This window comes from Phyllostomus discolor, chromosome 10 (assembly GCF_004126475.2).
Source record: "Phyllostomus discolor isolate MPI-MPIP mPhyDis1 chromosome 10, mPhyDis1.pri.v3, whole genome shotgun sequence".
Taxonomy (NCBI): domain Eukaryota; kingdom Metazoa; phylum Chordata; class Mammalia; order Chiroptera; family Phyllostomidae; genus Phyllostomus; species Phyllostomus discolor.
The window spans coordinates 6,347,087-6,373,411 of record NC_040912.2 but is presented as its reverse complement, the minus strand read 5'-3'; the positions used below and the strand labels follow the sequence as shown (position 1 = coordinate 6,373,411).

At 46.4% G+C, this 26,325-nt stretch overlaps 1 protein-coding gene and 1 non-coding gene across 7 annotated transcripts in view; both read left to right on the top strand.

Annotated features, from left to right (window-relative positions):
- SEPTIN7 (septin 7) overlaps positions 1-14,455 on the top strand; it is a 71,459-nt gene extending 57,004 nt beyond the window's left edge. For all 6 annotated transcript variants that reach the window (XM_028525337.2, XM_028525338.2, XM_036010415.1 and 3 more), the window contains 5 exons: positions 1,517-1,568; positions 3,301-3,426; positions 8,432-8,567; positions 11,952-12,091; positions 13,404-14,455. In XM_028525337.2, coding sequence (XP_028381138.1) covers positions 1,517-1,568; positions 3,301-3,426; positions 8,432-8,567; positions 11,952-12,091; positions 13,404-13,443 — 494 coding nt within the window. In that variant the 3' untranslated portion in view covers positions 13,444-14,455. The remainder of the gene's footprint in view (positions 1-1,516; positions 1,569-3,300; positions 3,427-8,431; positions 8,568-11,951; positions 12,092-13,403) is intronic.
- On the top strand, positions 1,250-1,379 carry LOC114508260. The gene has a single exon (XR_003685508.1). It is a non-coding gene; the product is annotated as a small nucleolar RNA SNORA30/SNORA37 family (small nucleolar RNA).
- Positions 14,456-26,325: the final 11,870 nt, after the last annotated feature.

Genomic DNA, 26,325 nt, shown 5'->3' with positions numbered 1-26,325 from the left:
TGAGTGACTTTCTGTAAGAGCTCACTGTATTGATACATTCTAGAATTTCTAAGATAGCTGTGAATTCAATTTCTTTTAGCCTCATTTTCTCAAACTTGGCAGTTTCCCAGATTTCTGTGTCCTACTAAGTCAGGCAAGTGCGCGCTACACCCCAACACTGTAACACTTCAGGGGTCACTTGTCAGTGCCCCCCCCTCCCACCGCCACCCCGCCATCAGGTCTGTTTCTGTTTTCTGATTTGAAAGCGTACTTGCAATTTTATAATGCCGGTGTTCTTTGCTGGGGCTCCAAAGATTGCTTCTAAGGGATCTAATGAACTTTCTGACAGTGAACACAATTTTAGAGAAAAGGTCTCTCGCTTATCTGAGTCTCCGGTGGGTCTGGGACATTCAAGAATGATTGAGAACAACGTTCATGAGCCCAGTTAAAGCATTCACAGTTTCCTTTCCTCAGGACAAATGTTGCCCTTTTTGGCCTCAGTCTTTAGAGTTAAAATAAATCATTACTAAGAGATCCTTTACTAATTTCGTAAGGGGTTTTAAACACCAGTAAAATTGTAGCTGTAGCATCAAATCTCATAAGTCTCCTGGTAATATAGATGTGTCTCCCAAGTTTGTGTTTATTATATTGCTTTAACCTAATAAAAAGATGAAAACCTTCTGTGTTACAGTAACTTGGAACCAAGATCGAGTCATGATTGTTTTATCTATTTGTTACTACTCTGGAAATTTCTGTAATTTTTAGGGTATGGTTCCAAGTTGCCGTCCTTACCAGTGACTTACTTTACCAGTGACACTGTACTCATTCCTAGCTCCCTTATCCCCAGGTGACCTTTAGTTGTTGAGCTGAGATTTTGGACTTCTACAGCCCTTGAAATCTGGGCTGAAGAATTTGCTTCGCATTTCTAGTTTTAGGTTTCTTGCCCCACAAAGATGGAAGTTTCATTTTGGTTAGTTAGCTTAAGGAGGTTTTTTTAAAGTGATTTCCCTTATACTTCCCCCAGCCCACACTAAACTTTTAAAATGCATTTTATCATGGAATTAATGTTTTCTCTACCAAGAGAAAAAAGATATGAAAGAAAAAGATATGATCTCCCCTTTCAAAATCTCAAAAGTTGTTCTGAAGAGCTCATATGTTAGGTTTATATATTTTTATCACTGAGGATTAAACTATAATAAAGCAATACTGTGGTAGACTTGCCTGGTATATCCTTAAATTAACTACTGTATTACAGTGTTAAACCTTAACAAGAGCACTTTCACAGGTCCTCCCCCTGGCAGTGGGGCCAGGATTTGGTAGCTGGTGCTGAAAGAAAAACCCTTGGGTGCATCCTTGCCCTGGGCCTGTGCCAGTGGCAGCTGTCACTCAGTGGCACAGAGGAAAAATAAAACCTTAATGAAAAACTGATCTAATATATGCTCTTATTGTTATTACCCCATTTTTTCCTGTGAAATATCCTTTGAAAAGCCTAGGGTTAGTGGAAATAATGTATGTGGTCTGTTTTTCTTTTTTGTAGTTGAAAATGGTGAACATTGTGATTTCACAATTCTAAGAAATATGTTGATAAGGTAAGTGTGAGCAGTGATGAAAATAATAACCTTTTTTTCCTCCTAAGTAAAATTAGAGTTGGACAGATTAGTTTTTGCCTTATAGAAATGTAGCTAATTAAATTGTCTTCACTCTAGCACTGAAGTAAGTAATGCAAGCAATGCATGGAGACAACTTGGACTATTTCACCAGGGTTTTAAAGTCATTAGCAAAAATACAAAATAACCTGTGTGGCTAGGGATATATAGGAAAAATGTCTCTATCATTTTATTTTCTCATGAGGTTTTAACACTGATGGGGTTAAGGAAAGTAGAAAGGAAAAGACTTTTGCTCTTCTTTAATGTGAAAAGTTTGGGGAAAGTGGAAGGGAAGGCTACGTTTGAAGGCATGTTTTTGTCACAGGGAGATCATAGTTGAAGAGATTATATGGTGTCACCTATAACATATACTGACAACAAAATAAATGAGTGACAACCAGGGAGAGATCGTCTTGACTCAGTGGCTGAGAAGAGAGCTCCCAGAGCAGTGGACCTCCGAGTTTGGGGAATGAGCGACAAAATACTCCAGCTCTTCATTCTCAGCCACTGGCTGTGCTTGGAGTAAGGGGCTGCCTGCCTTAGCTGAAGTGGAGAGAGGGTAGAGCCTGCGGTGTGACTAGTAGCCAGAGACGGGATAAGTTAGTTCTTCAAGGAGCAGAGTGTGAAGACAGAGGAGACTTGGGAAAACCCAGACTTACAACTGGGTGGGGGCGTGAACTGCCAGAGGACTGCGTGGAAGTGTGAGACAGCAGGAATTGAGCCAGAGTGATGTAACATCACGTTCTGTTCACAAAGGGTAAGGGCACAGTGAATGTTCCCTGGACATCGGGCAGAATGGAAACAGAGTTCGCCTTTATGTGGTCTCCCTGAGAGAGTTCTATTAAAGCGGTGGAGACTGCAGATGGTGGGTGCAGGAATGGATGCTGAGGACACAGAGGATCGGGTGGTCCACGGTGCTCCCGCACCACGTGTGCTCAAGAACCTGCTGTGTGCAAGGAGTCAGGCGGCAGCTCGGTCGTCTTTAGCATCTCGCATCGTTGGGGCATGCTGAAATTGCCTTATGTGTTGTGCAGTTTATACGTCTTGTTTTGATGAATTATGGAAATGCTGTGTGCAAACATTCATTTAACCGAGATACCACATTCACTGGACAGTTTGAATGAACAGAAACTTACTCCAAATTAAAATTCCCCAGTTTGAATTCAACTTGATATGTAATCTAAAGTGTCCCTGGGAATTTATTAGCATAGTAAAAACTCAAATATTAATACTGGTAAAAGAAAATTTCTTTTGGTTTTATGAGCTTTAGTAGAAGCTGATCTACTTCCTGTCTCTGGTAAAATAAAATACATACAGCAGATCCTTCAATAATGTCATTTTGTTCATTGTTGTTTTGTGATAATATTGAGATGCCATAGGAACTTAACTCTTGTTTACATCCATTAGGCTGTAGTACAAATGGTTTTATTATACTTCATTTTGCTTAAAGTCATAGAACCTATATGGATGATGTTAAGTGAGCACTTAACTGTAGTAGAAAGGTAAATACTCTTCGGTAGAAATGTCGTCTTTAGTAACTGCTTTGAGGGGATTTATGGCTCTTAAATTCACATTTAGAGCCTAAATTTCCATTGCTGTCAAGTTAGTGCATCGCATGTACTTTCTCTGCTTTTCAATAGAAGCAAACTCTCGTTCTGCTGTTTGTTTATGACAGAACACACATGCAGGACCTGAAAGACGTCACCAATAACGTGCACTATGAGAACTACCGGAGCCGGAAGCTGGCGGCTGTGACTTACAACGGGGTGGATAACAACAAGAATAAAGGGCAGCTGACTAAGTGAGTATGCCTTGTTCCCTCCAGAAAAGGGTATTATTTATGTAGCTTATAATTATTTCATCTTCATCAGATTTCTCCTCACTACTCAATAGCATATTGGAATGTTCCATACGCACAACAGCAGAAATTTATATTGGTAGGCTTTGTTTTGGCAGTTTAATTGTTGGAGGAAGTGTTTTATTACCTTGTTTTTTAAGAGAAAGAGCCTTATATTCCCTTTTGGTCATTTGCCATCATCTTCATAACCTGTACGCAACCTAATCAGAAATCAAACAGCTCTTTTAGAAAATACTTTTTCTAAGGGAAGAAGAAAAGTTACTATCAAGATCTCTTAAACCATTTTACTTGTAAGATAAACATCTCATTGTCTCCTGAAGGAGACTAAATGTAGAGCTTCTACATTTTCTTCCAATCTTTTTAAAATAAGCCTTTTTGATAGCAGTTTTCACGCAAGGGACAGGACGAAACAGAAGAAACATTTAGATGAATGTAGCCTTGGTCACCTTTACCACTTTCTCGGTTCCTGTTGGGTGTTTACGCAGAGTCGGTCAGCTGGAGCGTGGGTTTCCTTTGTTTGTACAGGGCTGTGAGTGACTCCTGTGGGCGAGCCTCGCCCCGTGGAGTGGCAGTTTTCCTGGGGGCCAGGCAAAGGAGACGTGCGAGGACACTGGTGGGAGCACCGTCTGTGTCCTGCTTTCCTTTACGTGGGGCCGCTGGGGATCAAAGTGTTATGAAGACCGTTTCGACAATGTGTGTTTGTACATTTTAGCCAAGTGTTACTGCCATTCAAGGATAATCCGAAGGATCATTGGTATAAATAATGAGAAAGGCAAGTTCTCAAAGTAGCAGTACTGTGTTCTACAGTGGCCCACATCCCTCACAATGGAAAAGAAAATGTTTCTTTTTTTTCTTTTTTTGTATTGTCTCCACATGGCCTTTACATTTCGGAAGAGAGCACACAAAGCGCGAATAGTGTCTGGCAGTCACCCGTGGTTCTGATGCCTACCAAAACTGGTCTGAGGCCTACCTCCATGTTTATTTTCTTCCATATTTTCTTACTGATTTTGGGGTGATAGACCCTAATTTTTTACTTAACTTTGAATTTCTTCCGATGCTGATATAGCATGCTTATTTGAGGAACTTCTGTGATGAATACCTAGGTTTTCTGGTTTCAAGGATCTTGTGAGAGAGATTTTTAAAAAGGTAATTTTCTAGGTTCAATAATTAGCAAGTGATTCTGATCAGTAGATGGGGGATGGGCCTGCGGGCTTGTAATTTTACTTATTTATTTATTTTAAAGATTTTATTTCTTTATTTTTAGAGAGGGGAGAAGGGAGGGAGAGAGGGAGAGAAACATCACTGTGTGGCTGCCTCTCATGTGGCCCCCACTGGGGACCTGGCCCACAACCCAGGCATGTGCCCTGACTGGGAATCGAACCAGCAACCCTTTGGTTTGTACCCCGTGCTCAGTCCACTGAGCCACACCAGCCAGGGCCAGGTTTGTATTTTAATAAGCACCCTAGGTGGTTCTGACATAGGTTATTAGTAATTCATGCTTTGCAAAATCTTGACTTCTAGGAAAAACTGATTTGGTTATTACTTTAAGAATATTTTAGCCCTGGCTGGCGTAGCTCAGTGGATTGAGCGTGGGCTGGGAACCAAAGTGTCCCAGGTTTGATTCCCAGCCAGGGTACATTCCTGGGTTGCAGGCCATAACCCCCAGCAACCGCACATTGATGTTTCTCTCTATCTCTCTATCTCTATCTCCCTCCCTTCCCTCCCTAAAAAGAAAAAAAAAAAGAATATTTTAGTATTTAAAATACAAGATTGTATTTGAGGTAAGGTTCAGCACATGAGAAAAAGACTTTTTACTTTTTTTAAGCAAACTTCAGCTTTATCATAAAAATGTGAGGATCTATCATAATAAATATTGTTAATAAGATCCTAACCCAGTTTATTTTGTTTATTTTTTTAAATATATTCTTAAAAAGCCAGTCAGGTCTTTACATTTTTATTTTACCCTATTTTTCTATTACAGTTGACATTCAACATTAGTTTCAAGTGTACAGCATAATGGTTAGACAATTATATAAATTACAAAGTGATCCAATCCTAATCCATTTTAAATGCATTTCACTAGCTTAAGGATTTTTTAACATTTTTAAAATGATTTTATATATTTTTAGAGAGGGGGGAAGGGAAAAAGAAAGAGAAGGAGAGAAACATCACTGTGTGGTTGCCTCTCGCACTCCTCACTGGGGACCTTGTCTGCAACCCAGGCATATGCCCTGACTGGGAATTGAACCGGTGACCCTTTGGTTCACAGGCCCACACTCCATCTACTGAGCCATACCAGCCATGGCAGGACTTTTTAACTTTTAAGAAAAACACAAATAAATCTGATAATTTTATATGTTAAAGGGAAATGTACTATCGGTATATATTTTTCATTAAATACCGGCACTTAAGGTTTATTTTTCTTTCAAACATTTGTTCACTACTTAGAAATAAGAAATTATTTGTTCTCATATTTCAAAAATAAAACTTTTAATGTAGTGCTGGGGTATTTCTGTTGGTTGCAAGTGAGGTGTAATTCAGAGAAAGTAATAAAACTTAGCATTACTAAAAATTCTTCTGCATATACAGAATTCTAGTGTAGATCACTTGAGTTAAACTGTAACCCAGGTGAAAACATAAAAAGTAGAATTCTGTTGGAAATGTATCTCTTAATGAGATGAATCATGTCCAAACTATGCCTGTGAAAATGGTTGTACTGCTAAAAAGCAAATTGCCTTAGGAGTTAGTATATTATTTTATGCTAATAGTAAGTAGAAAAACAAATACTTTTAAAGATTGAACCATCGGGGGAATGACTGTCATAATAGGTATTGATCTGCTATGTTAAATTAGGTTTTTATTACTTTATTGCGTAATATATACTAAATCTGAAAGAAGTCCATTGGAACTTTTATCCATAGGCTATATCTTACATTGTCTTAAAAATCAGCAATTTTAGAAAACATTCCAGTTGACTTAAAAAAAAGTCACTACCAGCAACTTACGGTGCTTTCGCTGATGTAAGGTGCTTTTCTCTATAGCTAAAGACCCATCCGTGAATAACTGAAAGAAATGGCTAATAAATATGTGAAGTAAGCAAACGTGAGTTTAGGCTTCTTGTGGGTGTTCTGTTTGTATGACCTTCATGGGACCCCTCCCTCCGGAGCAGCACATCCTTCGATAACGGTGCTAGGGAGCTCTGGGTGGAAGAGGTTTGCTAAGTCCTGAAACAAATTGCCAGTTACCAGTTGCTGCCTTCTACTGTGTATTTGAATGCAGAGCATCAAGACGTGGACCCAGGCACCACATTTCTAACACCCAGCACTACGCTTTATCGTTAATAGAAACATGTTTAATACTGGGAGATGTAATCTGTGGGTTTACGTTATAGTGTCTTATTCCTCATTGAGGGAGACTTTACATTATAGTGTTTTATTAATCATTGAGGGTCACCTGAGGGTTCACACCCCCAGGTACACCTGGGACAATGTACCTTAGGTAAGGGATGGGTAAGAGAAAGCCTTTCTCTTGTACAGTGAGAAATGGACTATCTGTAACTTGGAAATTTCAGGCCCGTCCCATTAAGCAAGACTGGATGAAAGGTGAGGATCTGGAAGTTGATTTCTCTTAAAACTGCAGAAACTGAAGTAACTCTTGGAAGAATAACTTCTAGCCCCGAAGTTATGGGTGATATTTAAGACCTGATTTTGTTTTTCAGCTGTGATTTAATTTTTTAATCACTTCATTGAGATAAAATTCACCAATTTAAAATGTGAAATTCAGTGGTCAAAGCCTGTGTTTGAGGAGGCCAGCTAACCACGTTTTATGGGCAGAGCCAGACAAGAGGCTGCCTGCGGAGTCGTCCCAGTGCTGACTGGTTGTCAGAGGTAACCTGTAGCAGGTTACCCACACTCTGGCATTCTCTCGGGTCTATAAATGTACTAGCTTTAACACAAAGCTCCTGTATTATTTTTCAACTTGAAAATTTTGAACAAAATTGTACAGGGATTTGAGCCAGTGGACTTTCAGTGTCGGTGGAATAGTGGAATACTGAACTACGTTTGTTTAACTGTGCTTGTATCTATTTTCTGGCATATCAAAAAAATTATCAAGATATTTATTTGCTTTTGATCCTCTGTGTGTGTGTGTGTGTGTGTGTGTTTTATCACTGTGAACACCTTTAAAAATTAAGTGAAATATTTGAGTTAAGTGGAATAAATTTTCAAGAGCATGGAAGTTACTGAAGTCAACTAGAAATATTCTGTATATTTAAATGAAGAACATTCCAGGTATTGGTTGGTAGTCATTTCCAGCATATCATTTCAGTTACCAAAATAAATTTGAGTTACTGTGAATTAACAGTATAATCGTAATGTCAGTAGTTGTCTTAGAAGAAGAGATTATAACACTTGGAGATTCATAGAACTAGAAAGATTCTGCATATATTTTATTAACTCAGTTCCTTTTTTCACATTAAAGTTTTGTTTAAAGAAAATACAAAACAAAACAATTTTCTTCTGGTTTTCCATTTTGTGAATGTGTTTTGGAATGTTTCCATTTTCCTTCCACACTTTATTTAATGGGTCATCCTGAGACTGGATAAGCACTGGGTTTAGAGAAATGCCCCACTGATGGTTGCCTTTGTTGTTTAGATCTATTTTCATATTTATTTACTAGAGACTCAAGTTTAGATAGGAAATATTTGGAAGTTCTAGATTATAGATATTTATAAATTTTAAAATTTCTAAAGAATGTTTAACACATTTATATATGAAACATCAGATCTGTTTTTATTATGGTAGTATCAGAAAAGTGAAAATTTATTTTAAAACTTATTTATAAGAAACAGTGGGGATGTTAGTAATGGCATACAGTATCTCATTTGTTTTCATCAGAGTTTTGTGTTAACTTCTGGCCATGTAGTGATGATTCTTCATGTTCGTAACAGGAGCCCTCTGGCGCAAATGGAAGAAGAAAGGAGGGAGCACGTCGCTAAGATGAAGAAGATGGAGATGGAGATGGAGCAGGTGTTTGAGATGAAGGTCAAAGAAAAAGTTCAGAAACTGAAGGACTCTGAAGCTGAGGTGACCAGCCTGATGTTTCCACTTCTTGCGGACACAGTGGTCCTTGTCGGGATAATGTTGTCGATGAAATTCATAGATGGTGTAGCCTTTCTGTAAATGTTTTCCGAATCGAATATAACACCCTAATGTAATGAAATGGAGAAAGGAAACCAAGCGCTGTATTTATGATAATATATAGAGAGAGCACTATGTAAGTGGGCAAGAGTATACTTGGTAGAAAGAATAATAGAATACTTATGATGAATTATTAGTCATAATGAGCAAGTTATGAAAAATGAAATTTTAAGTCATTCTATATACTCAAAATAAGAAAAGTAAAGATCAGAGTTTTGAGTGGACGTAAGAATAAAAAGCAGCGTTAGGATAATGATAACCAGACTTACTTGCACGTGCGTGAGAAGGCGAGCCTGTCTCGGTTGAATGCGCCTGGGTCAGTCACGGGCCACGGGGAGAAGGGAAAGGAGCGTGATGCTCGTCTAGGGAAGCTGCGGGTAAACACAGAACAGAGCAGTGGTTTCAGCGTGAAGTTCTCTTAGCGGGGGTTTGTTATCGTTGTGTCAAAATTATTTTTAAGTGTATGGGATAATTAATATGCAATGTTTAAGGAGAGTCAGATCTATTCTGTGTGTCCCTACAGATTATCTCTTTGCTTTTGTGATTACTGCATAAAAAATACTGAAAACCTTGATTTAATCCACAACCAAAAGTACTCTTTTTTTTTAAACCATAATTTTGACTTTATTTAAACCTCACACAATCCAAAAGTACTCTTAATCCAATCCATTGAGTAGACAGAATGCGTGGAGTGAGTAAAGTACTCAATAAATTTGAGGAAATATTGTTTCACATTAGAATTTTCTTATGTTACTGAGCTTTTCATGTAATCTCTTAATTAAAAAAACTTTCACTATTGTTATATTTGTCTTACACTTAATTCCTCAGGGACATGGAATAATTCCTTCTGGCTTGAGACTGCCAAGTGCTGCAGGACTAGCTTCCTGCCAGCTGTTACTGAGATAAAATTTTGGAGACTAAGTTTAGTGTTTTTTTTTTTATCAGCCTGTTATTAAATCTAAATGAGTCTCTATTCCTTCACTAATTAATAAATTAGAAAGGAAATAAAAATAGGAATCATGAATCTGTTATCTCCATACTTCGATTTTCCAATGAAAATCTAAAAGTAGTTTAATTTGTTTTTGATAGAGAAATATTTTAGGACCCGCTCCCAAGAGCAAGTGTTATAAACAAATAGTCATGGAAGTGGAGCCAAAGAACCTCCAAGAGTTGTTACGACTGCTGTGAATGGCGAAAGTGAGCTTTCAGAAACATGCTCTTTTGATGGATGAGATCTTTCTTAGTATTGAAAGGACTTGCCTGTAGAGAGATCTGGACCAGGTTTCCCCCAGTGCTATCAACCATATACGTATGCAGATGTATAGGTGAAGAAACCTGTTTAGCCTTGTTTGATAGTTTTTCTCAAGTTCTCTTATGCTAGAAATACTTGGAGCACAGCTAATGACCAGCTGCTCAGTGCACGAGGCACTGCACCGGGCGCTCCCCATGCGCCGTGGCACCTGCCCGCCCCGCAGCCCTGGCGGGAGGTGTCTCTGCACCCCTTCCCCACGTTGGGGGGGGGGGGGGCAACTGCACTTGGTCAGGGCTGCAGAGCTGTGAGCCATCATTCGAACCTGCTTAACTCTGTCTGCGCTTCATCACTAGACAAGCCCCCGACTTCAGATCCCGAAAAGCTCGGAACACTGCAAAACCAAACATAGAACTAATAGTTTTATTTTACTTGATGTGAATAGTTATATATTTTACTGCAAAAAGTAGTAATTTGTTGGATCGTAGGTGCTGCCTTAGAAAGCCCAAGAGGTGTTTTATAAATATAGTATGCACACCTTTGTGAGTAGCACCGTCTTTCTAAAATCTGAAAAATTCTGAACTTCGAAACATACCCTTCCCACCCAGCGGGTTATTTTGAGAGTGAGGGATTGTGACCTGTACTTTTTACATACCTGTAGTTAACAGAAAAGATGCTTACATGTGACAGAACTGGAGAGGAAAGGAAGAGAATGATGCGTGCCTAGGAGCCTGCTGCCCAGCTTAAAACACGGCATCGTCGTTGTCCATCTCTCCTCTTCCCGGCAGCCACTTTCTGAGTTGTGTGTGTCTGATTCCCTCCCGTTTGTCTTTTAAGTAACTGTTGGCATTTTTCTCTTTCCCTGTTTTACGATATTTCTGTTAGTAACTTGTTTGTTGTCACCAGGAAGATGTTAGTTGAGATTTGCTTAAATTTATCTTAGATAGTTTTTGTTTTGTAGGAATTGAATGAAATATTTGCAGTTGGAATGAATATGAAGTTACTTTTTGGGTTCACAAATAATTAAGAAAACAAATTATATGTAAAATTATATTAGAATCCAAATTCATGATGTTAACTCATCAATGTTAATATGATCTTTAATAGAACTTAATTGCTGCACATCTGAAGATTTTGGATAGTTCTTAGGTATTTGGTATAGTTAGATTTAATCTGATTTTTTTTTTTTTGCATGACTATTTTCTTCAGAAGTAGGTTGACTGGTACCTAAATGAAATGATGAACCTTTAGATAAGCTCTTTGTTCCTGCAGTTACTTTGCTTGAGTGTGTCCCACCTCTCAGCCTGCATCCCTGCTTTAATTCTCAAGGTAGGAAGAACCACCTGCATTAAAGTCACTGAGGCTTGTTGCGAATACAGATTTCTAGGCATCCAGAGACCCTGACTCAGTTAGGGGAGGTCCAGGATTCTGTGTTGCTAACAAGCGCTGCAGGTGATTTGTATGAAGACTGGTATTTGAGAACCGTATTCCAAAGCCGTCAGGGGACCTTACCGTGATCTCGGAACTCTCAGGTCTTTATCTGTGTGCTTTCTTTCTGCTGTGTCAGCTTTCTGAACTTGGAATTAGGAGACAGGTTCCAATCCTGGTTTCCTGCCACTTTCTGGCTGATGATCATGCCAAGTGACTTAAACTCTAAACTGTTTGCTCATTAATACAGTGGGAGGGAGCATTTGTGTCTTCCCTGCCAGGCTTCCTACATGTGTGTGAGTAACAGAAAGTGAGACTGGATAGGTCTGTTACACAGTGTATACGACTGTATAAGCTTGTTACCCTTGTTCCCTGTTGCTCAGGATGGTACTCTGGGGTCGATGGCCTTTTCTGGGGGTGGCAGTCGTACAGGAAGAGGAACCTCAGTGTGCTCCAGGCGGTGCCCTGAATTTACAGCACAGAAACTCGGCGCTCACACTTCTAACAAAAACTGGGATGAATAATCTGTACTTGTGCTCCTGAGTTAGCTGGTTTGTTTTTTTTTTTTTTTTACATATCATGCTGTGGTTTAGCTCCAGCGGCGCCATGAGCAGATGAAGAAGAATTTGGAAGCACAGCACAAAGAACTAGAGGAGAAGCGTCGTCAGTTCGAAGATGAGAAAGCGAACTGGGAAGCCCAGCAGCGCATTTTAGAGCAACAGAACTCTTCAAGGTATCTGACACCGAGGTTCCCACGGAATGTCCGTGCGAGTGTTTTAGAGAGTTCTTTCCTTTTCTTTTTTTAAAGAGGGAACACTCTGTTTTTTTAAGATTTCATTTATTTATTTTTAGAGAAGGGAAGAGAGGGAGAGAAACATCAGTGTGTGGTTGCCCCTCACGACCCCCCACTGGGCACCTGGCCCGCAACCCAGGCGTGTGCCCTGACCGGGGATCTAACTGGCACCTCTCTGGTTGCCAAGCCAGCACTCAGTCCAGTGAGCCGCACCAGCCAGGGCTGAAGAATTATTTTCCTATTTATTTTTTAGAATAACATTTTAAAAGACATCACCCACTGTCGTGCATCCAAAGCACGATTACTTCATGAGTGAAATTTTTTTTATGAATAAATATTTTAATGTATGTAAATAAATGTGATCTGTCTGATATGGTAGTAATTTTTTTCACTACAAACATTTTCCATCACTTAACACTTCACTATAATTTACTTGTTGCTTCATAACATTCTCCCAGTTAAACTCACCATAATCGGTTTCCCACCTCCTCCCTCCAAATGTTGGACACACGGTCGTGTTCCATTTGGGGTGAGCGTGGAGAGAACGCTGCTAAAGAGACCTTTCGTGAATTTAGAGGTACGTTTTACTCGTGTGGAGTTATTTATTTAGGGTAAAATTCTTAAGATAAAATATTTGGATTTCTAATTCCTAATATAGTTAATAGGTTGCCTGCTTTTTATTTATTAAAAACTGAGTAATATCTGTACCTTGGGGGTTTTATTCCCTCATTAGTCCCATTTAAAACTGAAAAGTTGAATTGCTGTAAGAATTCTATAATTTACTTTTCACTGCTAAACGTTTTTAAGACTAGACATTTGTTCCATGAACTTTTTCCCCAAAGAAGAGGAAAATACAATTGTAAAAGCAAATGCATTTCAGAGTGGAAATGGCAGTAGGAGAAAAGGATACCCTGTTAGATGTTAGATGATTTTTTTTTTAATTCACACTGTTTTATTTGAGAATTGTTCTCATATCTTGAAACTGGGGTTTTGTCAGATAGAAAAGGGGTTTTGGCAGATGTTTACTATATTTATCCTGGAATTATGTCAAATATTTGATTGTCTAAGGCAATACTGTCAGGGACTAGCACTGTCCTCATTGTTCACTTCTAAGTCTTTCAGTTTTTCAAATGAAAAAGTCGTGTGTGAGAATTTAACACGGTTGTAGCTGGGCTAGCTATTGCTCCCATGTGTTGTTTGTCATGTTTATGACATAGTCAGTCATTTTGGTTATTTTTCTTTAATCCTGTAGAACCTTGGAAAAGAACAAGAAGAAAGGGAAGATCTTCTAAGCCCTCCGTCGACCACCAGTTGCGTGTTAGTTGCCAATACGCCAGCTTGGACACCAGTGTTTGTTGGATCCGTTTGACCAATTTGCACCAGTTTTATCCTTAATGATGGATTTAACAGCATGACAAAAATAATTATTGTTTTTTTGTTCTTGATGGAGATTAAGATGCCTTGAATTGTCTGAGGTGTTGTGTACTTAGAAACTAACAGCTCTAAGTACCTTTCCTACATTTTCTTTTTTATTATTATTAAACAGATGTCTTCAGTTTAATGCAAGAAAACATTTTACTATTGTACAATCATGTTCTGGTGGTTTGACTGTTTACAAGATATTCCAAAATAAAAGGACTCTGAAAGGTTTTCGCCGAGGATAAATTGCCATAATATGATACAAACTATGCTTCTCTCTGATAATTATAATACAAAGGTCCATCCAGTGCAGCGTATACAATACTGTAATTTAGTCTAACACAGCTGACCCTATTTTTGACACTTCCATTGTTTAAAAATACACATGGAAAAAAGAACGTATATGCTTACCATGCACCTAGAGCTTTTTTATAACAGCCTTTTTTGTTTGTTTGTTTGTTTGTTTGTTGTTTTGGATTCTTTAAATATATATTATTCTCATTTAGTGCCCTCTTTAGCCAGAATCTCATTACTGCTTCATTTTTGTAATAACATTTAATTTAGGTATTTTCCATATATTGGCCCTGCTAAAATAGAGTATAGCATCTAAAGGAAACTGTCCTTTAATTCCCTTTTTACACTTTATGGTAAGTAGCAGGGGGAAAATGCATTTATAGATCATTTCTAGGCAAAATTGTGGAGCTAACGACCAACCTATTTCTATCTATGTGCAGTCTCTTTATTTTACTAGAAATGGGAATCATGGCCTCTTAAAAAGAAAAAAAAAGTCATCATTCTGCTTTTAGCTGTATTCATATATTGCATCTCTGTATTTTTTTGTTTGTATTGTAAAAAATTCACATAATAAACAATGTTGTGATGTAATAGAGTGTGGGTCTTAAATATTCTGCAGTTGCTATGCAAGACTAGAATATTTTGGGAAGAAACTTTTCAACTCTATGATTGCAACTCTTCTTTTCCGTACGTTTGTTTCACTTAGGTGTACGTGTGGGTTTTCTTCCACGATTCAGTGCCCCTCTGCCCGTTACCCCCTCGTTCATGTTCCTTCTCTGAGAGCAAACCCCAGCGCGTTCACTAGGTGAGCTTTAGTCTCTGGAAACAAATGTTTTATCTGGAAAGAGGGTGGTGTAGTTTCTTTCCACCAACATCAGATTAGAAGGTTTTAACATAATGCCTAACAGAATCTTTCATTAAGTATAATGAATTTATTCCAGTTCATTATCTTAAAAAGTTTCGCCATGTCAGTTACTTAAAATTAAGGATCCAAGCAGTAGGAGGAAGTGACTGATAATTCTGATTCGTTAATACTTTTGTTTACTTCAGACACAGAAGGATTTAAATAGTATGCTTGAAAGATACTGTTACCTTTAAAAGACAGGTAGATCTAAAGTGTAAAATATATTTTAGGAAGATTATTCACAGTATAGAATCCTGACTGCACATGTAAGTTCCCCAGGGTACTCTTTTTAAAGCAGCTTTTATGGGGCAGTGAAACACGATTTAGGGACACTGCGGTCAACATTCATCCTTGCTTGATGGCCATCAGTAGTTAAAACTTGTCTTAGAAAATGTTTAGTTACCTAAAATGTGTTTTTTGCCATTGGACAGCATAATAGTGCTGAAGTCTTTTTAGAACTAAATCGGCTGTTATCCCAAGGCCAGAGTCAGATACTCAGGAATAACTACAGTAAATATATAGGGGGTTTCATTCGTTCGTTTTCATTCTTGTGTTGAGAGAGATCGGGTTAATCTCTAATGAAAAGGCTGGGTTTGGGGAGTTGTGAGCAACGGACTTCATTTGGAGAATGCAAAACAGAGACGTGTAGGCCCCCTGCCTAACCGGCCAAGTGCTGCTGCTTCTAGAAACAGGCCCTCGGTCTGGATCTTGTGATGAGTCACCTGGATTCTGCCACCCCCGTGAAAACGGTCCCGAATCGTCATCCATTGCCACGCCTAAGGTTTCCCTTGAACCTAATACGGGGGCCGTGCGACCTCACTGTGGCTTTTTATGAACGTCAGGCTTTTCACGCATATCGAGGGCCACGTCTGCCACGGGCCTGTGAGTTTCCGAGAACTGATTACGGTTGTCCACAGGACCTGTGACATTCAGGGAAGCGTAAGGGGAGGCCAGCAAACAGGCAGTGCCTCGCCCCCTTTGTGAGAAGCATTAGGGAGTGAAGTAGCTCCTTAACCACTCAGTGTCCCTTCTGAGCAAGTTGGGCACCGCGTGGTAGAGTTTTACTGCCACCTACTGGAATGAGGTGTAACTGTTTCATTGTCAAGTTCACAAGTACCCTGCGCTGACAATGGATTGGACATGTGCCTTATTTCTGTGTGGCTCAGTTTGTAATCTTGAAGCCAAGGAACGAGACTCCTGCCTCTCAGAGCCATGAGCTCAGCACACGTTACCACCTCCAGGTTCTGACTCTCCATACCTCCCATGCCTTTCACATCTTCTTGGAGAAAGTGCCCGAAGGCTGTGGAGGTGAGGGCATAGTAGGAGAGAAAAAAAGAGCGAAGGGTAAGGTGGCCTGGGGACGCAGCCAGAGCAACGGGAGTGGGAGAGAGTTCAGCCTGTCCTCAAGCCCCAGGGCACTGTCTAGCACATGGCACTGTGGAAGCCGTTGACGGAAGTAGCGTGTAGATTTGTTAGTAGCTTGGAAAATCCCCAGGACACCCGGGTGAAGACTGCTCGGTGTCCTCTCTGATGTGAAAAGACAAACTATCGTCTGCCACACAAGTGAATTGAAATCCTTTTTTTTTTTTAAGATTTTATTTATTTTTAGAGAGGGCAGGGAGGGAGGGAGGGATGAGAGAAACATCAATGTGTGGTTGCTGGGTGTTATGGCCTGCAACCCAGGCATGTACCCTGGCTGGGAATCGAACCTGCGACACTGGTTTGCAGCCCGAGCTCAATCCACTGAGCTATTCCAGCCAGGGCTGAAATCCTTTCTCACAAAAAGCTTGCAAAGGTAAACAAAATTCTGTGTTTCATTTCCCTGCTCCTTCTGTACTGATAACTGTCCACGTATTGATCACTGACTCTGTGTCAGACAGTAAGGGAGACAGTATCTCTGTGTTATCTCCACTGAACCCTCAGTGGAGACCGGATTACCCCTTTTTCGGGTGGAAACAGGTTTGGGGGTGTTCAGGGACCCCGCCCACAGGCGGGTGGAGGCTGGCGGAGCTGCTGTTCAAGCCAGGCCTGCTGACACCGGGGCCTGCGTGCCTCAGTCGTGTCGTACAGCCACGTGTGTGTGCGAGCTAGAAAACACGAGCCACCTGGGTTCGAATCCCGGCTCTGCGTGACCTGCGCACATGCCTCTTCCCTTCCCAGCCTTTGTTCCTCCAGCTGTGGAACAGGGCCTTGCCTCCCTTGCTGGTCTGCAGTGAGGGTTACTTCTGACCGCAGGCACGAAGGCCTCTGGGCTCAGGCAGCTACCTCTGACTGCTGTGTGAGCAGGGACCGGGAGCGGTGTCTCCCCAGTTCCAGGCGACGGCTTCTTTCTGGCCAGTGTGCGCGGTGCCTGCTGCTCTGCATGCAGAGCGAGCCCGCTGGAGTGACTGAACGAACTATGCTTCAATGAAAGGGCACACCGTGGAAGTGCGGTAACAGGAGGGAAAAGCAGCATTTGTTTTGTTTTGTTTTTTAAAGATTTTATTTATTTTTAGAGAGGGAAGGGAGGGAGAAAGAGAGAGAAACATCAATGTGTGGTTGCTGGGGGCCGTGGCCTGCAACCCAGGCATGTGCCCTGACTGGGAATCGAACCTGCGATGCTTTGCTTCACAGCCTGCGCTCAATCCACTGAGCTACGCCAGCCAGGTAGCAGCATTTTTTTGTGTGGCACTAGTAATGGGAGTTACAAAAAATGCCATTCTTTGCAAATAAGGCCGAGATGGTTCATCGGAGCATCTCTGGTGAAAACGTGGATGCTTTTCAAGCAAATCTGGTTCCCATGATTTGGGACCGCTCCACGGAATGTTCCAAGGTTCGCGTCAGCTGTCTGCAGCCGAAAACGGGCTGACAATGTCCTGTGTCCTTCTGCAGCCTTTCAAAGCGCACGGGAAGAATGAAGACCATTCTTGGCCCGAACATTCGCCCCATGGGGTGCTGGGCCCGGCGAAACAGCCTCGTATTAGCTAGCAAAGGAGGGTCGAGTGAAAGGAGACCTTGTTCCGCGCCAGGCTCTCAAAGGGTAGCCTGAGCCCCCGCTGGCCACACACAACCGCTGTTTGAGATGCAATGCTTGTGGACCCGCCGGCATCTAACGCCACTCAGGCTTTCTCCCAGAAATCCTCTGGGACGGGAAGATGGAATGGTTGGCACCTTTGAGAAGGGACATCTGTGGCGTAAGGCGAGGCGCCACCAGCCAATGTCAGGTTTCTCTGCCCCTCCCCGCAGCAGCAGACCAGGGGAGCTGCTCGGCCTCGGGGCTTCCAGGCCTGCCGCCCGGAGCGGCTGTTCCTTTGCCCTGGATGTTTATTTACAGCAAACAGCAGAGCACGGAGTCCTGGTGGGCAAAGGGCCGGCTCCCCGGGTGTGGGCTGTGGCGCAGCAGGGAGCGTTTCCCCTCGTTCTGTTGTCTCGGGATGTCACTGGCCTCTTTCCTATTTAAGCAAATGTATGCCCACTTGCCCGTAGGCACAGAGAAGTGTCCTGTGTCTCGGACAAACCAGCAGGTGAAGCAACTTGGCAAGGCAAATGCTGGGTGAAGTAATGGGTTCTCCAGCCCAGACCCAGTGTCCGTGGGAGCTTCCGCCGTACTTTTCAGGGGTCGAGGGATGTGTTTTTTGGGGTGGGGAGGTGGGGAGCGGTCAGTGTTTTTCCTGGAGGTAAATCTCTCGTGATTCTGCAAAGCTATGGCCTAGTGTGGTTGACTTTGAAAACAAACAACAAAAACTGTTGAACATTTCAGGAGTACAGGTCTTTCACTCAGACGCCCAAATAAAACCCCTCTTGAGGCCTCGGGGGGCTGGGCCCGGGGCGCTGGGGGCCGAGGTCGGCGTCTTCTCTCGGAGCCCCCACTGCACGTGCGCGGCTGCAGGCGCCCTGCCCTCCGAGGTGGGGAGCCTGTGAAAGCCTTCCCCGAGAAGCAGTGGCATGAAACGAAGAGGCAGTTACCTTAGGACACGTGTTGCTGACGAGTGGAGACAAAGCCCAGGGGCTCACGGACATGGTTCAGAGCTCTGGTGCTGGGCCCCGGGGTGCTGAGCGAGGTTCTGGGGAGGGAGCCTGCCAGGCCCATGTGCACCACCTCTGCAGAGGCTGCTGCGCTCCCACGCGGTTTGTCCTGTAAAAGCAGAAGTCTTCTTTGTTGTTTGTTTGTTTGTTTCTGTTAGCTGAAAGAAGCACTTACAGCCACTTCGTTGTACTAGAGGTCTCTCCTGAAACGAAGTGGCATAAAGCAGGAGACAACCTGTGTTTTAAAAAGACATTGAGTTACTCACCGTGGGACAGGAGGGTTTTGTTGGAATCTGGGATTTTGTTGCCCCCATGTTCCTCCGAATTGGATGGATGGGTGGTGGGGTTTCCAGCCCCTCTCAATCTTGATTGGGCCCTGTCCAGCCTGCCCCCCCCCGTGGGTCTTCCCCTCCCGTCCCCCCCAGACTCTCAGCACTCTCGTGGGGGCCCGAACAGCCCTGGGAGGCCGGGCCTGGGAAGGGCAGGACACGCAGGTGTGGACAGGGACTGTGGCAGCCCGAGGGCCCAGTGGGCATGCTCAGGACCTGGGTCCTGGGTCACAGAGAAGCAGGGTGTGTGTACAGGGGAGGACATCACCCCGTTGGTGCCCGTTTGGGGCAGGGGTCAAGAACAGTAGGGCTGCAGCCCCCTGGTGGGAGGTGGGGGGAGCGTCGGTGTGGCCAGGTGGCAGTGAGGCACTGGGATGTGGGGTCCCCAGTGTCCTCACCGAGTCCCCGGTGGATGGGGGACCTCGCTGGGAAGAGGGTTTGACAGACACTCCTGTGCACCTCCTGGAGTCGTGACAGCACACAGCGGGCTTTAAAAACCAGCTGGCATTGCCCGGCGGGGGCCTGCCCTGCCTCATCTTAGAAGATGGAGCGGGAGGAGGCAAGTGCCGGGCAGTCCCTTGGGAGAGCTGGGAACACAACTCCCAGTGGCCACCAGGGGGCAGCACTGCGCCGGCTGCAGGCTCCTTCCACTGCGGCTGCCTGCCGAGTTCCGGAGGCTGCATTACTCCGTTTGGAGTTTAGTAAGTAAAAGGAATTGCGAGGGCCGTGAACTTGGTGCGGATCCTCACAGCAGGGACCAGCTGGCGCCGTCTCTTCCGCACCTGCATGCAGTTTAAGGAATTCGTGCCAAAAGGGGGGATGGGTGTGCACCACCTCCCCCAGGGATCGAGGCAGGCGGCCTACGGCGATTGGCACTCCCACGGTGAGGCAACGCGCGGGGGGCACACCTTGACCAATGGACGCGCAGGCCCAGCCTTTGGAACTAGCTTTCCACGGGGCAGGGGAGCGATGCTTCCCCGTGGCTGCAGGTGAACCAGCCAGTGGCGGGGCTGGCGGAGCCTCACACTGGCTTGGCCTCAGAAGAACTGAGAACCCAGCGAGTGAAAGTCAAACCTGGCAGCAGCTGGGAGCCTCGCGGGTGAGCGTGGTGGGGGGGGGGGGGCAGTTTAGGGCACCCACCGTCGGACATCCTACCCCAGGGCCTCCCCCTTGCTGGCTGGTTCCATCACCAAAGAAACCATCCACAGAAAGGGGGAGGAGGGAGGAGGAGGCCCAACTTCTCCCCACTGGCCTTTTCTGAGCGCTGCCCCTGCTCATCCCCAGGAAGGCCAGGGGCCCAGGACGGCACAAAACGCAACAGGGCGGATTTTGGGAGCTTTGGCAGAGGTGGGCTTCTCCGTGGACCTGGGTCCACAGCCTCCTGACCGACTCTGTCTGCTAAGTTTCCACCTGCCCTTTTTTCCACCAGCTGGTGGGGGGGGGGGGCCCAACACGTGATGTTTTTAGGAGAACCCAGACATCCGGTGACGCCTCCGGAGAAGCGGGGCCAGGCAGCTGCTCCCCGGAAGGACGTGGTGCCTTTCATTCCCACGGTGTGACCCACGTGGCGGCTGGAGTCGGGGACCTGTGGACACCTCGGCGAGCTCGACCCAGGCCTTCCCACGGACCGCACAGCAGGTCTGAAGCCCCGGCAAGGCTCGCTCCGAGTTCCTGACGGTTTTTCACGACCATCTTCCCACTGGGTTGGTTTTCTTTGCCCAGTGTCGCTCTCCTCTCTGCATCCTGCTCTTCGTTTCTGCGGTTCCTCCCGCCCACGCCCCGGGCAAAGATCTCCCTGTGTTCTCAGTCCCTCTAACGCAACACTGAAAACAAGCGGCCGCCTGTCGCAGAGCTTGGCTGCAGCCACGCGAAATCCGCGTTTGTCCCGGGGGATTCTCCCTGAGCACCGCACCCCGGGCCCCAGCGCCTTCTCGCCTGCTGGCTCCTCCGTCTGGTCTTCCCCTTCCTGGCCCTCTCCTCTCTTCCTTTGCTTTTCTCCTCCTCCTCCTCGGGAACAAATTACCAACATTTGTCACAGCTCCGCCCACTTTTTATTTTTTAAGCTCCCTACAGGTGTCTTTCAAGTCTCACTTTCTGGCCCCAGGGAGAGGCAGCTCTTCTGTGGAGAAGCAGAGCATGGGAGGGAACCACGCTGCTCGGGTCCCCATTCCTGTGCTGCTACTCGTGGGACTCTGGGCAAGTCATGCCACTTTCCTGTGCCTCAGTTTCCTGTTCTGTAAAAACGGTCCTCACACCTCTCACAGGGGTGTGGAGAGGACTGAATGAGTTAGCAATATATGTGCCATTGACAGGTGAATGGATAAACACATTGTGGTATATCCATACAATGGAATAGTATTCAGCTCTGAAAAAGGAATGCAGTCCTGATATCTGCTATGACTTGAATGACCCTCAAAAACATTACACTAAGTGAAGGAAGCCAGGCTGAAAGGTTACATATTATTAACATATATCCAGAATGGACAAATCCATAGAGGCAGAAAGCAGATTCATGGATACCAGGGGACAGAGGGATGGGCAGTGGGCAGTGGCTGCTTAATGGAATGGGGTGTGCTGGGTTTTGAAAAGGTTTTGAAATTAGCCCTGGCTGGTGTGGCTCAGTGGATTGAGTGCCAACCTGCAAACCAAAATGTCACCAGTTTGATTCCCAGTCAGGGCACATGCCTGGGTTGTGGGCCAGGTCCCCAGTAGGGGGCGTGTGAGAGGCAACCACACACTGATGTTTCTCTCTCTCCCTTTCTCCTTTCCCCTCTCTCTAAAAATAAATAAATAAAACCTTTTTTAAAAAGTTTTGAAACTGGAGAGCTGATGGTTGTACATTTGTGAATGCACCAAATGCCACAGAATTATGCATTTTTAAATGGTATAATGGTATGCTAGGTGAATTTCACCTGTAAAATAAGTAAACAGAAAGCAATTTTTGTGTTTTCTGGCATATAAGAAAAAATCAAAACATTATCATTACCCATCCGCCACTCCAATCAGCATAGAAGGCAGTTAATCTCAGCTGTTTCAAAGTAAGAAAAAGCCATTCAGTGGCAGGCAGTAGAAGGGAGCCTCAGGCCCGGGGAGGGCATTTGCCTGAGGGCTGCTCCTTGCACAGACATTCCTAGCTGGGAGAAAATAACGTTGTCATCTCGTGGCGAGGAGAGCACTCGGGGACGGGGGCACAGAGCACCATCGAACATTCTCCGAGTCTCCGGGCTCATCAGCGTGGCTGTGCGGATGGCAGGGGAGGGGGAGAGCGTCCCAGTGATGGAATGTCTCTGGCATCCGCACCCTCCTTTGCTCCTCCCTCGGTCGTCTTTTTTCATTGGGACGGAATTCACATGCCGGAAGTCCACCCCCTTAAAGTAAAGCGTCATCTGCGATTCAGTGGCGTTCGGTACCTCCCAGAGGCACCGGTGTTTGCTCGGACGGTCCCAGCAGCCTCCCGGGCGGCCTTCCTCGTGGAGTCCTCCAGGCTGGGCTTCCAACCTCCGCTGCTCTGAGCTTCTACAGTGCAGCTCTGACCCTGGTCCTTCCCCCTTCACCCACCCTCCTTAAACTACGTCCCAGGACCCCTTACCCCCCGCCCCCACCCCAGCATAGTGTCTGGATTCCTAGCATGCCCACTGCCCCCGCCATCCCCTCCCAGTGCCCCCCAGTGCCCCGGGCTCCAACCATCCCGAGCCCCTTGCAGTCACCCATCGTGCAGGTGGCTGAACTCGGGCTGTGGGACTGCTCTGTGGTGTCCAAGGGCCCGGCCGCCTCTCTCCTGCCCCTTCCCTTCTCCAGGCTTCCCCTGGGACAGGACCTGACGGCGCCTCCCACAGCCTCGTGCACCCGCGCTGGGTGTCGTCCATCGCCCGGGAGAACTCCGCAGGCGCTGGCCACCCACATGCGGCCACTTGCCTTTGCTCCTGCTGTAGGCGGCAGGCACCAGTGCCCTGGGTGCCATTCACGGCAGGGGAGACAGAGGGCGCTCTCCGAGCTGCCCAGGCAAGCCCAGGCCGGCAGGCTGGAGGAGAGGCCCCCAGGGGGAGAGGTGGGGCCCGCCTCCTGGGGAGCTCCTCTGGTGGCCCCCGGGAGGAACCCCTCCCTTGCCTGCCATCGGCCTGGCCCTTTCCCCTGGAGGTGGGTGAGGAGTTCAAGGCTCACAGAACCAGGGTTTGGGCGTTTCCTTTGCATATTCACTTGAACGGGCACCCCTTCTTTGGAATATCATCAGCACCGTGTCTTGTCCAGATGTGGGGCAGGTAGGACCCCCAGGGGACAGTGCCCACGGTGTCCCAAGCCCTGGCGTCAACCTCAAGTCGACCTTCTCTCTGTGTCACTGCGGCGGAATGATGGCGGTCTGGGAGCCGGGCCTCGCCCGAGGGAGCGAAAGCTCGATTAGGGTGAGCTGGTTCAGGGACGGCAGTTGGGTGGATCCCAAACGGTTCTGCAAGGGAAAATCTCACTGTTTCAAACACTTAGTTTCATTGTTTCACAATGAATTACTTAATTGATGGCAGTATTGCATTTCTTAATGTCTTAGTTGATAATTATTGACTCTTTTGAACTGAGAGGTTGAAAGGGAGCACCCGCCTGGTCTCCCATGCATCCACGCATCACATGGAGGTATCAGTGGGACTTTGGAAGGGTCACAACCCATGGTTATTTACCGCTTTGTTATTATTTATTGTTGCAACTGCACCACGATGCTTGCACCAGCCAGTAACACGCCCCAACCGGATGCAAGGCAGCCTTTCTCATTGCTGTCTCTAGATCTATAGGGCACCTGTGCCATGCAGGCAGCGCCTCTCCGTCACCATGGTGACCAGGCAACCTCAGTCTGCAAACACATCCTTTGCAGCGTACGTGGACCGGGGACCGAGGAAACCAAGGAAGCTGTGCGTCTGGCCAAGGAGGCGTGGCATCCTTGGGGCTCGGGGAACCTAGCTGCCCAGAGCCTGTGGACTCTCTTTCCCACCTCCCTAGGTCCGTCTGCTCCCGGGAAGATGGTGTGATGGTTGTGCGCCCGAGGGGTGGCCCAGGTCTGCAAGCTGGTGTGGAGGGACTGGGCTGAGGTGTCCACACACACACACACACACACAGGCACGCTCACGAGGCTGTTTTTGGTGAGAGATGGAGGTGGAGGGTTTGGGTGGGCCAGGGGTCTTTATCTGTCTTCATGCCCACCCCCCACGGTTCCGTGGCCCCGACTCCTGGTTCTCTGCTCACCTGCTCCTGTGAGTGTATCAAGCGCGCCCTCCACATCACCCTTCCTGGAGGTCGCTCTGCCAGCCGGGCCCCCTCCTTGCCTGCCTCCTGGCTGCCTGCCACGCCTTCCAGGCGAAGTGTCCCTGGCCTCCCCAGCGAGAGCCCCCCTCCCTCCTCCACGCCCCCACACTGGTGCCTGTCGGCCTCCCCAGTTTGGGGCCAGTCACTCCAAATGGCACTCATGACCGAGGGCTTCCTCTCCCCCACACACGGCACCCCGCTCTCTGCGCCCCCAGCCCCTGGCCCCCCGGGTGCAGGAACCCCACGTGCGGACTGGGTCATGCCCTGGATTTAATCATTTTGGTGATTTGGGGGGAAGGCTTGGAAGCCTCCCCTCATGTTTACCTCAAACTCCGGTCTCTCCTGGAACACAGAGTGCTTGCTTGGGAGGGTCGGGTTCTGCTGACAGTGTGCGGGGGGGGGGGGGGGGGGGGGGGGGAGTGTGCGCCTGCCTCAGCACTTCCGCTCTCTGAGCGGTCCCCGTGCGGGGGCACCCCCTCCCCGCCCCCCACCGACCACGTGGAGAAGGTTGGAGGACCAGCATGTGCTCATGCCCGCACTAGAGGGTCTGCTGCTGGCCTCCAGGCAGCGGGAGCTCAGCTGCCCGTGGAGGAGGTGACCCCGTGTCCCCGTTTGCCGGGGACACGCTGTGTGTAAATCTGCTGTCCTGGAATGATGACTCGCTCTCCAGAGTGTCCCATCAGTGACTAAGACAAATGGCACGGTCCCCTGTGTGGTGGAAACTCGTATCCCGCTGCTGGGCTCATCGGCCCGAACATTTGCAGTTTCGGGGGTTTTGTTCTTTTGTGTGTGTGTGTGGTTTTTTGTTTTGTTTTTTTTTTGGAGTTCTGGGAATTCTCAGATCTACTGTATTCTTAGAAAGGTTGGCAGAAAGCACGGGGATTTCCATGGCCTCATTCTGAATCCTGACTGGTTCTCTTTAAAACCCAGGAAAGTGGTTATAAATCTTCAGCCCCATCCAGCAGCTCTCAGGCCCTGCTCCCGCGGGGGCCCCCCTCCTGCAGGGGGATCTCGGAGACAGCCGTGGCCGGGCGGCAAGGGCACGATGGGCCAGCGGCGAGAAAGGACTCAAGTGCAGCTTGTTTAGTTCAGCTTGTTTTCCAACAGGTTTTTCTCTTTAAATCCTCACGCTAGGATATGTTGTTTATTGACTTTTAGAGAGAGAAGAAGGGAGAGAGAGACAGAGAGAGACATTGATAGTTGTCCCCCGAGCGCTCCAGGACTGGGGATGTGAGTCAGGTGCCACGCTCCAGCCAGCAGGGCCACCCGGCCGGCGCACACCGGCCTCTTCGCTGCTCCCTCCCCCGTGGCCCCTTTCTCCCCTTCTCTCTCTGCACACAGGTCTCCGCTGCTGGGGTCCTGGCCAAGGAAGAGGCCCAGGCTGTGACCCATGCACCCATCCCAATTCTAAGCCCTAAGGAGAGAAAGTCCGATTGCTTCTGGGTGGGTGGATGGCGGCTGGCAAGGTCTTCGTCACGTGATGAAAGGTGGCGGCTGGGAATTACTGGGGGCAGAAAGATCTGGGGTACCCCCGAATGATCTACTGTCAGGCTGAGCACATCTCTCCGGATGTCTGCACCCTGCTACACGACAGCTCCCTTCGTGGTGGCATCCCTGTGGCTAGGATGCTGGAAATGGCTCAGGTGTTGGCCCACGCCCACCCCTCCCCCGCCCTCACCTCACCCCTGTCCCCAGGGCTCAGGTGGTCCTCCTGGTCCCCAGCTGACACACCTGGTGTTTGTCGGACTCCAGCATGGGCTCTGCAGATACCGCTGTAACCCAGATGCGCTCTGAGGCTGGGTAGGGCCCAGTCTATGCACTGAGACTCATTTAGAAACACACAGTCCAAAATTAATTAAACTTCATTAAAACCAAATTATTTTTTGGCTCGCAAGGAAGAATTAAGGAATACTACTGGAACAAATCCCGAACTCCTC